The sequence below is a fragment of the Protobothrops mucrosquamatus genome, unplaced genomic scaffold (genome assembly GCF_001527695.2).
Source record: "Protobothrops mucrosquamatus isolate PMUCROS unplaced genomic scaffold, P.Mucros_1.0 scaffold1363, whole genome shotgun sequence".
NCBI lineage: Eukaryota > Metazoa > Chordata > Lepidosauria > Squamata > Viperidae > Protobothrops > Protobothrops mucrosquamatus.
In genome coordinates this window covers 250,427-264,761 of record NW_015387554.1, presented here as the reverse complement: position 1 = coordinate 264,761, position 14,335 = coordinate 250,427, and the positions used below count along the sequence as shown (strand labels likewise).

Below are 14,335 nucleotides of genomic sequence, written 5' to 3'. Positions count from 1 at the left end.
TCAGTCTCACGGGGTTTAATCCAGCTGTTACTGACCTCTCCCCCCCTTTTTCTTTCATCCGTGTTGGGTGGATCACTTCTCTCTATGCCGGCATAACGGCTACCCCACCCCTCTATCCTCCTACTGCTGTCACACCTCGTGAGGGTTCGCCCTCTTGTGCCTCGGAGCTCTCCTTCCATGCGTGATCTAGTTAAGGGGCGCTGGCTGGGTTGTTGTCTCTGCCAGTCGGGCATTCCTCGTTCGCCTCCATCCATCACCCTCTTCAAGCACTCGCTACATCCAAACTCTCTTTGCTCCACAAGTCCTCCAATAATGCATCCTCACCTAGCACCCTACATACTTCGATCCCATCAATCTCCCTCCTAACCTCGTCACTATCCTGTCCAACTGCCCCAAACACACTTCCATCCGTACCTCTGCCACATCTTCTATCCAGCCTAAGAAGCCTCCGGGGGCCTTTGACAGACTTTCGATCGGTTCCTCCTTTATCGGGCTTCTCCGTCGAATCTTGATCGATTCCTTCCTCCCCCCTCCAGCTACGGCGCTCCGTATATCTCCTACTCTTTCTCCTCACAACCCGTTCCACACATTCCCTCCACCTCCACAATACACACTCGCCCCACTCCCATTCGCACTCGAGCTCTCTTTGTCCAGCCAGTGCTTCTGCTGTGATAATGCCTCACCTACCACCCGCCGTGCCCCCACTCTATCAACCCCCCATTCTCCCTCATAAACACCTCCGTATCCCACACCCCCATCCATTCCATGAACTCTTTCATCCAACCCACCGAACCTGCGGGGGGCTTCCCCCATCCTGTGATCAGCTTCCTCCTTACGGGAATGCCCGATCAAGCCCCAATCTGTTCCCTTCCACCCCCTTTCACTCGCGGCAATCCATGCGCTTCCCAATCTTCCATTTCGTCGTCCGCCCTGTTCCTCCACACATTCTACCACACATTCCACCACTCCTCCCACACCCCCATCCGTGCTTCCATGCAGTCCTTCACCCGACCCACATAATCTGAGGGGGCTTTCCACCATCCTATAATCAACTTTCTCATTGTAGGAGTGCCCGATCAAGCCTCGGTCCATTTCCTCCCACCCCTTTTTACTCGCGGCAGTCCGTGCGTCCCTCGATCTTCCACTTCGCAGTCTGCCCTGTTCCTCCACACATTCACAATCATCCCACATCCTCGATCCACACTTTGCTTCATCTTTCTTTCTTTCTGCGGCCAACGGGCGTTCCATCTTGCCCTGGGGGCTTCTCCGTGCGTCCCTCGATCTTCCGCTTCGCAGTCCGCCCTGTTCCTCCATGCATTCACGATCATCCCACACTCTCAATCCACACTTTGATACTTCTTTCTTTCTTTCTATGGCCAACAGGTGTTCCATCTTGCCCCGGGGTCTTCTCCTCATGCTCAGTCCACCAGAGGCATGTTGATGTATTTGCCATTGCTGGTTATAGGCAGGATTTCCCCGTACAGCACCTTCGGGGTCCTGGGCCGCTACGTTGGCCCCCGCATCCCGGAAGGCGATGGTCCTAGGCATATTCGTTCTACGGCCCAGGCCTCTACTGTGGCGATTGTTGTGCCACGCCTTAAGGGTCTGTTGTGCCTGGCATATGTCCACGTGCCGGTTAATAGAGTCATGGTCCGAGAACCAAGCTTCTTTCAATAACTGGCCACTTTTTGTGGTGTCTGTAGCAAGAACCTGGGCGTGCTCAAAATCAAAGCGGTGGTCTTGCTCGGCCATGTGAGACCATATTTGTGAGTACTGCTCACCTCTCCTAATGGCCAAGTTATGTTCGTGGAGACGGGTCTTAAGTCTTTTGGATGTTTCACCCACGTAGTGGCTCTTGCAGTCCATACAATTAATTCTGTAGACCGCTGCCGATCTTTCCATCGTGGGGAGGGGGTCCTTTGGGCACATGATCTTTGACCGCAGTGTTTGGTCTGGCTTATGGGCCACTTTGACGTTGTAAGGGGCCAGCAGTCTGGCCGTAGCCTCCGATACATTGCTGATGTATGGCAGCGTGACGCGTGTGGTTTGCGTGCCAAGTTCCCTCTCGCGTTGGTCATTTTGGGATTTTGGCACTCCGCTGTGGCGTCTTACAAATCTCAGAGGGTAGCAGCTGGAACGTGAGGCTATGACCCAGTACCGACCCAGATTCTGGGTACGGTATGTTGACGACACTTTTGTTGTCGTCAAACGAGCGCATAGAGCTGACTTTATGGGAATACTAAACTCTATCTATCCGGATATTAAGTTTACTATGGAGGAGGAGGCGCGGGGCTCACTGGCCTTCTTGGACGTGATGGTCCAACGATTGCCAGATGGATCCGTTAGCACCAAGGTCTACAGAAAGCCAACTCATACAGACCGCATCCTCCATTATAATAGTAACCATCCGGTCTCCCATAAGGTCAGCTGTATTAAGACGCTGTTCCAACGCATACACACGCACTGCAGCACAGCGAGGGCCAAATTTGAGGAGAGGAGGTATTTGCACCAGGTCTGCCGCTTGAATGGCTACCCTCTGAGATTTGTAAGACGCCACAGCGGAGTGGGGATGGCAAGACACAACCAGGAGTAAGATCGGTATAATGAGCTCCGTGACACACCCCGCATCTCTAACGACCCTACGCCAGAGGAAGGGTAGGGAGAGAGAGAGGGCTAGCGATCAGATGTGGGGGGAGGAAGGATTGAATGAGAGAGTTGAAGCCAGTAAGGGAGTGGAGCAGAGGAAATGGGAAGGATGGTGGGGAAGTGGTGGGAGATCGGCTAAGATAGTTGAGAGTGGGGGGAGTGAATGACAGGAGCACAGGTATGGAGGAGATGGGCCCCCAATGCCCCCAGAGATCCCCCATTGGAAGAAAGGTAGGGAGAGGGAGGTGGGTGGGTATGGAAGAGAGAGCACCCCCGCGACCTTAGTGACCGCCCATCAGAGGACGGGTAGGGAAGGAGAAGAGATTAACATCTGCGGGTGCGCAGATGAGGGGTTGAATGAGAGAGTAGAGGCTGGGGAGGGAGGAGAGAAGAGAAAAACGTCGTGGGGGGGCGGTGGAAGAAGTGAGAGGTCCAGCACAAATGCTGGGGGTGGGGGTGGATGTGAGGCAGAGGGCACCCATACGCCCCCAATGGCCCCCTGCCGAAGGAAGAGTGGGGAGNGGGGAGGACTTGTACCTACAGACAGTCTGAGGAAACATCGAATTGGAGGATTGGAACGAGAAAGGAGGAGGAGAGGGGAGAATGCAAAGGAAGGGGGGACAGTGGAGGGGTTGTCATGGGGATGGAGGGTGGGGAGAGTGAGTGGCAGGAGCATGGACACGATAGAGAGGGCACCCCCGCATCAAGAGGACGACAGGAGGGGATTCATAAAAAGGAAAAGGAGGGGTGTGAGCATGAGAGAAGAGATACCGCTAACGGCGAGGTAATAAGAACAAATGGGGAGGCGCGGCTTGCGTCCCCAATGGCCCGGCCCCGGGGAAATGCGAGGAGAGGAGTAATGGTTACACACACACCTAGGGAGGTAGGGTTGAATGGTGGTGCAAAAGGGGGAGAGAAGGAAGAAAGGAGATGGCTGGAGGATGAGAATGAAGGAGTAGTGAGAGTAGTGGGAACACGGGTGAGAGGAAAGTCAGACAGCACTATGGAGAAGAAGGAGGAGGGAAGTAAGGTGGGATTGCAAGTGGCCAGGAAAAGAAAAAAGGTTAATGAACAGCAGGATGAGGTCCCAAACGAAGGGGTGCCGCCCCCTCCCGATGAACAAGTAGAACAGGGAAAGAGAGGAAGTGGGAAAGAGAGAACCAGGAACGCAACAACTCGCAAAAGAACAATCAAGAATGCAAAACAGGAGGACTATCTGGGCCCGGTCACAAGATCGAGGAGCCGGGTGCAAAAGGCACCACTCCCATAAAAACAGCCACCCACTGATGGTTAGCCACCCTGACGAAGCCGGCAGGAGGCCGGCGAAAGCTAGGTGTTTTTAATTGTAAATAAACTTGTTATAGTTTTATCTCCTGGTGGTCTCACGGTTTGTGATTCTCCAGACATATATATATATATATAATATGAAAATACTTTCTTTGTAATAAAAAAGTATACTGTGCATGTTTACAATATTAAAGAGTTACCTCGAAGTAAGATGGGTGACCAATAAATTTTACATATACATAAATAAATTTTAAATGTTTTTACAGAAGTGGATGCCCAGTATATTTAAAGCCCCATAAAAATGTGTTTTATTTTAGAAGCAAAGTCCCAGAATGTAATATTTAATCCCATTTTATTTTTTCATTCTTACCACCTAAGCTATGCCATCTACAATTTAAAATATACATTTTTTCATAGGGTACACCGGCAAGTCATGTACGATATAAAGTAGATGTTGTCCAGTTCCCATATAGTGCAAGTATCTTTGATGTTGAAGAAGAATCTGGATGTGTAATAACCAGAGTGAATCTTAATGAAGAACCTAGTACATTGTTTAAGGTAACTGTATGCATATAAATTTCAATATGTTTAAGACAGTCTTCCTGGAGTCTTTCCACTATGTTTGGAATTACAATTTCTTTGTTTCACAGACAGCATGATCAATCTACCTACCAGATGGCAGATTGGTGAATGCCATTTTAATATGTTGCATAATAATGCCACTAGAATGACTCTATACAGAGTTTGCTCTGTACAATAATATTGATATCCACTCTTTAATGTTGATATACAAACTAAGTGCAGGGACTTAACCAGAAATTAAACTAACATTTAAATAAGTATGCTTTGAGCTGAATACTGCTCCAGGTTTCACTGAAGTTTTCTTCTATTTTATTCTAATAAAACACAGGTAGTCCTGAGCAATACTAATAAAATACAGGTAGTCCTCAAGTCACAACAATAATTGGGACTGGATTTTCTGTCACTAAATAATGTAGTCATTAGCTGAAACATAATGTGATCACATTGCTTACTGACAGCAATCCCAGCACTTCCCACTGTCATTGTTAACAGAACCCTGCTGGTGCAAGCTACAGGTAGACCTTGATTTATGATCATTTGTTTAGCAATTGTTTTAAATTGCAATGGCATTGAAAAATGTGACTTTCAGCTGATACTCACAGTTACAACCATTTCCGCATCCCCATGGTTTTGATGTGATCAAAATTCAGGTGCTTACCAATTGGCATGTATTTCCAACAGTTACAGCATCCCATGATCATGTGATCACCATTCACGATCTTCCCAGTCAACCTCCCCATCCAGCAAACTCAATGTGGGAAGCTAGATTTTGTTTAATGCTCATGTGATTCACTTAACTGAGTAATTTGCTTACCAATGGCAGCAAAAAGGTCATAAAATTGGCACAAATCACTTAAAACTGCTTTGCTTAACAATGGAAATTCTGGTCCCAATTATAGTCATAAGTCAAGGACTACCTGTATTCCCAGCTTGGTCTCTCCCAACCGCAAGCCATAATGAGATAAGAGACTTCCTTCTCTGCTTCCTTTTAAACTCACCCCCATCTCCTGCACGCCATCTCTGTCCTTTTGACTTGCATAATAGCAGCGGTGTACCAATGGTGCTGGGGCTGAAATAGAGGTTCAAAGCCTTCAGCAGTTTTAGCGGGCCACCACTGCACCCTAGCCTCAACTTCATCCTGACCACCACCACTGCCAAGGAGGGCCACTTTAAGCCTTGATCTTTTAGAGATGAAGCATGGAAAGAGATAGCATCAGTAAATAAAAGCTCTTTCCCTTTCTGTACTTTTTTGTTAGAACTCCAGTGTAGTTGGGATTCTTTTCAAGGAATACTTCTGCCAGCAAATTGAAATTGGCCTTAGAAATGTGCCTAATAAGGAGCTTTTTAATCAGAGAATTAATCTTCACCAAAATGTTTATATTGCATGTAAACAGTATGGAATAAGCCCACTGGTATTATTAAGAGCTGTGGTGGCACAGTGTTAGAATGCAGTATTGCAGTATTGTTTGATTCCTTCGAATCAAACTCAGCTCAAGGATGACTCAGCTTCCATCCTTCTGAGGTCAGTATAATAAGGACTCAGATTGTTGGGTGCAATATGTTGACTCTGTAAACTGCTTAGAGAGGGCTGTAAAGCAATATGAAGCAGTATATAAGTCTAAATGTTATTACTATTGCTATTATATATGCAGCAAAATTTTATTGATGTTTATGTTGAGATTGATAATATGTCATCAAATTGTTTCCAGTTCATAGCAACCTCTTATATAGATTTTCTCCATGACAATCTAACCCTAACCTGGTCTTTCAGGTCTTCAAATTATGCTGAAATGAAATATCTAAACAATTTTGAGAGAATCAAAAAAAAATCAATGGAATTAAGGAAACTTCTCATGAGACACCTGCACATCTCTAACAGTGATTCTTTCTACTTATATTTCCCTAAGAAAATGCACTATTAAAATGTGCTGGTTTAAAATATTATAGAACTGAGCTTTACAATTAGGATTGCATTTCTGAGTAGAAAAAAAAAAGGGCAGAGGTGGGTTTTTTTGTTTATTTTTAAATGTGTTGACCTGTTGGATGTATTGTTCACATTTTATTTTATTTTTTTATTTTTGTTACTTTTTTTTGGAAATCCTTAAGATTAATTTTTTTTAAAAAACCTCCAATCTCTAAAATTATTGAATTGAGATGCATAAGTTGTCATTGTGTTTGTGTGCTTAACAGCTTGTGGTCATTGCCTATGATGATGGTGACCCTGTGAAATTTAATGCAACCACTGTAGAAATTTCCGTATTGCAACCCTCAGTGATTCCACGGTTTACCCAGGATGAGTACAGGTATAATACCTTCTTTCATTAATATTATTTTTGAAAAATTGGAGGGCAGACATTGGATTGTATATTCAAGATGTTGATCTTAATCTTTAAAATGCTAATTGGCTCAAGACCTTCAATACACTCGTATCTATGAGCGCTATAACAATATTGCATGTGTACAAAAGAAATGGAGTCTTCTTTGGGGGGGTCCACATTAGCCTGACCCTCTGTACAGAGGTTTAGGAAAGTAACATATATCATTATTTTTAGAATTGTTTTCAACTGAATGTATAATTGGTTTATGTGTTTTGCATATGTATTGTGCCTTCTAGTTTGCTAGTATCTTATTATAACACTACATTCTGAGAGCCATGTCATTTTAAAATACCAGAGCAAATCTTTTGTTGTTGTGTATATTTTGGGCTTAGAATACTACTAACTAGAATACACTCTAATACTTGTTAGAGTTTACATCCTAGAATTTTGGCAGAAATATGTAACATACACAAAGGGCCTGGTTCTGTAAAATACCGGAAATTGATCACAAGTGCTTTGAACGTTGGTTTATAAAACAGCACAGGGTGTTTCTCTTCTGGTTATCAGTGTCAGGAAAAAGGTGATGGGAAGTCAATTAAACAAAAGTTTACAATAGTTTTAATATAACATTGTCATTTGTGTTTTCTGGTTGTGCAATTGTCCTCTTCCAGAAAGTGTCCAAATACAAATGTTTGCCGCATATATGTGCTTTATACATAGGGTGACCATGTTACCTTTTTGGGGTGCCAAATGCAAAAACTATGTTGCTTCTTCTGTTGAGCTCAAACAAAAAAAACTCTACAGTGTATGTGGAAAATGCCTCAAGTCAGCTGCCAGAGGAGAGTATTTTTCCTGTTGTTGTGTTGTTCATGAGATGTGTTGAAGTGACTCCTTTGCTATTCTTTCATTGATAGTCTGTGTTCTAGACTCAAGTCAAAGCAAGCATAAGTTTTACCTGCTAGCCACAATGACAAAAAATAACGAAACAGTCATAATGACATCATATAATATTTAGTTTATTCAAAGAATACAAAATACAAAACACCAAATATTAAAAAATACAACAAACAAGATATTAAAAAGAAAAAGTGACTTAGAAAAACAACAACTAACATACAGTATATCCACACAGAATCCTCCCTAATTGAATGCTGATTAATATACTACAACAATGTCAGTTTCCCATCCTTTGCAAAACAGGCCAAAATAATTTTAAACTACTAAACTATTAAATCTGTTTATAAACTGTTAACCTGTCATCTATATACTATATTAATAACAAAACAGTTAACAGGAAAAACAACAATAATAAAAATATTATATAAAAATATAAAAGTAATAATAATTAATAATAACAAGGGACAAAATTGAAATTCCAAAACTCTCTGTTAACCAACCAAAACTCTTATTGTTATTGCAATCTTCTGCAGTTAGAAAGTCATAGTTAACAGTCTTGAATTATTATTCTAGGCAATAAATTGCTAACTAAATGTGCAATCAATAATATGCATTGCCTGTGGACATATTTAACAGGTGTTTAGACATTTTATTTTTGAGCACTAAATACAATAACATATTTCATTTTTTTCCAAGGAGTGTAGTCGATCTTAGGCTGCACTTGGAGAGAGACTCCAGTTCTTAAGAAACTTTTTAAAACTTTTTTTTTAATAAGAAAGTTGATGATCTCGGCAACTGATGCTGTAGTTTGTTTATTATCTTATTATTTAAATTTATATATAGCTGCCCATCTCATATGTATTACTCTGCGCTGTTTACAAAACAATTAAAACAGATGTATAAAAAAGAACACTACAACAATTTAAAAAACAATTAACAAACCAATATTAAAAACAAAAGAAACTATCATAATCCCATTCATTCAGACAATCAGTACAGCCATTGAATTGGCTTTACCCTGCTTTTGCGTTCCCATGGCAAAACTTATGTCTTCAGAGCTTTACAAAAAGCCCATAGGGTTGTGGCCAACTCAGTCTATGGGGGATGATATCCCTCAGAGCAAGTTCCAGGGCAGAAAAGACCCTCTTCAAGGATACTTCCAGAAGACACTCATGGCTGATGGGTCCTGCAGTACACCTCTCCTGCCAAATGTGATGGGATGGATTAGATATAATTGGGGGGACCCAGTTTACTAAAGGGGGTATGATCAGATTTTATGTAGGGTACAGAAAAATCATTCAGTATATGATAGGTATATCAGAAAGCAACAAGTCATTAATCTACAATAAAAACTTGTAGAAGAAGTATTAAATGTTGAAATAAGAGAAATTTTGGTTACTAAATTTAAGATATTTGGAAATGATCAGAAAATAAGAATATTATATTGTATTATTAATTGGTTGATGTAAGATGATGAGAATTCAAATGATAAGATGTGTATCCTGAACATTAGATCTAGTGATGAATTGTGATAAAAGGAAATGGGATTATTTAAAACTTGGAAATTATACATACTAAATGTTAAATTTAAATATTAATGAGAAATGAAAAATTGGAAAAAAATAATCAGGACATTGATTGTCTAAAAAGATTGAACGTTAAAACAACTAGGATATGTATAAACAAAAATTATTGATAAATGTAAGAAAGTTATTTTTATTTAATCGATATAATAAGAATTGTATTAATTCAAATATGAGACAGTAAATACCAAAGGGAAAAGAGAGGAAATATTTAATGTAATAATTTGAGATCTGTACTAAAGATATTTGTATATTATTGAATTATTGATCAACTCAGCCGCCACGTTGCTTTTCAAATATTTAAATGTGAAATTAGAAAATCAATAAAACTTAAAAAAAAAAAGCAAAACATTTTCACTGAAAAATATAGAAAAGCTTTCTCTTCTGAGATGCTCAGAAAGGGACAACAAAATATTCTTCCTCAGAAGATTCTGTATGAGATTATTATTTTTTTATTTCTTAATTCTTTCAAAGTCTAATAAATGAATCTCAGAAAATCTTCTTAAGGAAACATTATATGGGACATATAATCAAAACAAGGTTTTGTATCAACGGCCACAATAACCAAAGACTTTCTTCTGATCACTACTATGAAGCAAAAAAAAATTGTTAGCGCTTGCCATTATCAAAGTAAACAAAACAATTGACAAATGGCAGCATCACTTAACAAAATTGTTTTAAACAAATCAAATAAATGTAGCATCTGAATTCAGTAATCCATCATTTATCTGGGGAGATTTTCACTTCATTTCAACCAAGAGAATAATCTTCCATAGTTTATTTACCTTTCAATTCTCACAATATTTAGCTACTCAAGTTATTTAAAGAGGATGGTATGCTTTCCCATTTTAGTGATTCTGCTGAATCTGTGATAAAAATATTTAAACTTGTGGTTTTTTACCAAATTATTGCAAAGATTACACAAAGTTGCACTTGATGTTATTAAGTCCCTCAGAATGATGTTTGACATTTAAAGATAATAGCCCATGTCAGTGGTTCATTGTAATAAGTACAAAACTCCCTTGTCATCGCTTTTTAGAGGTAAATACCACTGAAAAGGTCAAAACTTTGTGAACTAATATGAGAAGTTTGAAGAGGGTGCATAGTGAAAAACTTCACAGCTCTATGGAACATTCTTTGCAAATAATGTCACTCACACTGGGAAAATATGTTTTATTGCAGTGATTTGGCATATCCAGAGACAAAAGCGTGCAAAAATGACATAGTCTATCTTGAAATATATAGAACTTTATAATAAAATGCATTTCTCCTTTGGTGAACCTCAAAACATAGTTTTAATTATGGGGTTTCATTTCATGGAACTGCCACCATAACAGGAAAGGATAACCCACATAATTGTCAAGGTTGCATCAGTTTCCAGGAGTTACACTGATAAATGAAATGTATGCATATCCATAGCTGGTGTTCACTGTCACACAAATAATTGAGTTTTTAATAATGTGTTTTCAAAAGCTGGGAGCAAAAAGATTGTTCTGTAGATGTGCAAAAAGTTGGGTTTTTTGATGACTGACAGGTTTAATTCACAATTGGGGACACTCACAAGAATCCTTCTCCAGCTGTACAGATATCACAGCAGACAAAACCTACTCCCCCACCTTCTCCTCCATTGCCAGCTTTAACACTGAAAGATTTACAAGATGCTTTAAAGGACACTGCCAAACAGATTAGATGTGAAATGGATGAGCTGTTTGAAAAGAAACTTGAGGAAAAACTTGAAGAAAAAAATGTTGAGCTGAGAGATGATATAGTGTTTGCATTGCAAGGCCTGGCTGATCATGTAGACCGCATTGCAGTGCGGGTGGAAGATGTGGAGGAACATGTTGAAGTTTTGGACATTAGAATGGGGAAAGTGGAAGAGAGTACTGATATAAATCAAAATGAGATTCTTATGTCACAATTTAGAGAAACGGAGCATGCGTTGAGAATAAGAGGATTGAGAGAAAATGCTCAAGAAAAACTGGAGGAGGAAATTGTAACAGAATTAGCCTCGGTTTTGTCCTGCCAACCTGAAGAAGTCAAGAGAGAAGTGGAAAATTTTTTTAGAGTCAATTCATGGGTGGCAAGACAGAGAAACCTGCCAAGAGATGTTGTTGTTTACTTTTCAAAAAAATCAATCCGCAATGAAATTATTCAAGTCTTCTATAAACAGAGATTTCAAATTTTAGATCAAGATGTGATAATTTTAAAAGAAATACCACCCAAGATACTCAGAAGAAGAAAGGATTTTGCTTTTCTGGCTGAAGAATTGAAAGGGAGACAAATACAATTCAGATGGGAGATACCAGCTGGTATAATGGTTAATTATATGGGCGTGCGTTATCGGCTTAATACGGTGGCAAAAGCAAGAGATTTTTATAGTTCAATTTTGAAAGCAGGCCCATCAGCATCTCCACAAGGTATTAGGAAGGAAAAAATTCAAGAAGATAAAGATACTCAAGGAGCTACATCATCATCAAGTGTTACCAACTTACAAGATCAAATTCAAGCTGAGTTACAACTTTTGGAAATTAAAGATGATCCAAAATCACAGAGAATGACCCGTGCAGCTCATAGACGTAAAGAAAGAGAGCAACGAAGAGTGGATGTGGTACCTATAGAGCAGCAAGTAACTTCAGAGCCAGTGGGAGGAGCAAGACCAAAGAAATCAGTGTTGGCTGATTTGCAAGGGGCGTTCCTGAGGCTCTCTGCCACTAAAGATGGCAAGGTTCCTGACATGGAATGTTAATGGCTTGAATTCACCGCAGAAAAGAAAAAAGGTATTTTATTATTTGAAGCAACACAAAAATGATGTTATTTGCTTGCAAGAGACTCATATTACAGCAAAAGATCAAAAGTATTTGACCAATTTACGATTGGGAACACATTTTATTGCACCTGCGCCCCAGAAAAAAGGTGGAGTAGTTATTTATGTTAAGAATGAGTTTTTGCCTAAACTGATTGACTTTGACCCAGAAGGAAGATATGTTTTTATTGAAATACTTTTGAACGGGAAGAAATGTCTTATTATTGGATTATATGCTCCAAATCAACAGCAGAAATACTTTTATAAATTGATACATCAGAAGTTAACTCAAATGGATTATAAATCTGTTATTATGATGGGAGACTGGAATGGTGTCTTAGATTCAAGAAAAGATAAGAAAGGTTCCTGCATAGCTTTCAACTCAACATTGCCCAAAACTTTTTTTGATCTGAAAGAGGAATTGGAACTAGAGGACATATGGAGGGAACGGAATATGGATGAGAAAGACTATACCTTTTTCTCGGATAGGCACCAATCCTATTCGAGAATTGATTTTTTTTTTATAACTAATGACTTCCTTTCCAGGGTGAAGAATGTTAAGATCTTTCCTAGGACATTGTCAGATCACAGTCCGGTGTGGATGGAATAATTTGGTGAAGAAGGAAAGAGAAGATCTTGGAGATTGAATGAAAATTTGTTTAGATATGATATAAATGTGCAGAAGTGTAAGGGTCATTTGAAAGAATTTTTTTTGTTGAATATGCATAAAGGTACTCCGATTTCAATAGTCTGGGATGCTAGCAAAGCCTATATGAGAGGTATTTTGATTTCTATGAATAGTGTTCATAAGAGAAAGCAAGCACAAAAATGAAAAGAGTTAGAGGAGGAGATTAAATTGAAAGAACAGGCTTTTATCTTAAACCCGTTGGATAATAATTTAAAAGTATCTATAATTATGCTTAGGGAACAATTTAATATGTTAATAGCTGACCAGACAGCAACTAGTTTAAGGTATATGAAATACAATACATTTTGTAATGCAAATAAACCTGGAAGGTGGTTGTCTTATCAGCTACGGAAAAAACAGAAATCAAGAATTATAGAGAAAATAGATTATAATGGTAAAGTGACATTTGAACAAAATTTGGTAAAGAAGAGTTTTTTGGAGTTTTATTCTAAGTTGTATGCCTCTGAAAAAATACAAATTGGAGAAATAGACAAGTATTTACAGGAGGCACACTTTCCTAGATTGTCAGATAATCAAAGGGAAAAAATGAATAGTTTAATTACAGTTGAGGAGATTAAGGGAGCAATTAAACAATTAAAGGTTGGTAAAGCTCCAGGCACAGATGGATTTACAGCAGTTTATTATAAGACACTAATTGAAGAAATGATAGAACCTTTACAGGAACTGTTTAACAGTATATTGCTGGGCAAGGAGGTACCTTCTACTTGGAGGACTGCTTTTATAGCTTTAATACCAAAGGAGGGTCAGGATTTGACGCAACCTAAGAATTACAGACCTATATATTTATTGAATATAGATTACAAGATTTTTTCTAAAGTATTGGCAAATAGATTAATGCAAGTGTTGTGCCAAATGATTCATAGTGATCAATCTGGATTTATAACTGGAAGATACATGAAGTATAATGTAAGACAGATTACTAACTTATTGGAATATTTGGATAGGAATAATCAAATTCCGGCTGCTTTTATATTTTTAGATGTTGAAAAAGCATTTGCTCAATTAGATTGGGGTTTTTTGTTTCAGGTTATAGATAGAATGAATTTTGGGGGAAAATTTTTTTCTGCTCTTAAGGCCATTTATCAACAGCAGTCAGCACAGATTATAGTTAATGGGGGGGTAACGGAAGCATTTAAAATTGAAAAAGGAACTAGACAAGGATGTCCATTATCCCCATTGTTATTTGTGTTAACAATGGAGATTTTGTTAATTAAAATTTGTGAATCTTCTGTAATAACAGGAATTAAGGTTAATAAGATTGACTACAGATTAAGAGCTTTTGCAGATGACCTAGTGTTAACACTAACTCAACCGACAGATTCGGTAACTGAGGTGGTTGAAATTATTGCACAATATGGGAAAGTTTCTGGTTTTAAGGTAAATTCTAATAAGACTAAGATATTATCGAAAAATATGTTTAAGGAGGATAAAGATAAGTTAGTTACACTTACAGGTTTTGAAATGGTTAAAAAGGTAAAATATTTGGGGGTTTATATTACAGCCTCTAACA

General features: G+C 39.2%; 1 protein-coding gene across 1 annotated transcript in view; it reads left to right on the top strand.

The window, feature by feature from the left end:
• The first annotated feature begins 2,146 nt into the window (after positions 1-2,146).
• LOC107292515 overlaps positions 2,147-14,335 on the top strand; it is a 219,424-nt gene continuing 207,235 nt past the window's right edge. The window contains exons 1-3 of the mRNA XM_029285170.1: positions 2,147-2,545; positions 4,351-4,491; positions 6,706-6,818. Coding sequence (XP_029141003.1) covers positions 2,147-2,545; positions 4,351-4,491; positions 6,706-6,818 — 653 coding nt within the window. The remainder of the gene's footprint in view (positions 2,546-4,350; positions 4,492-6,705; positions 6,819-14,335) is intronic.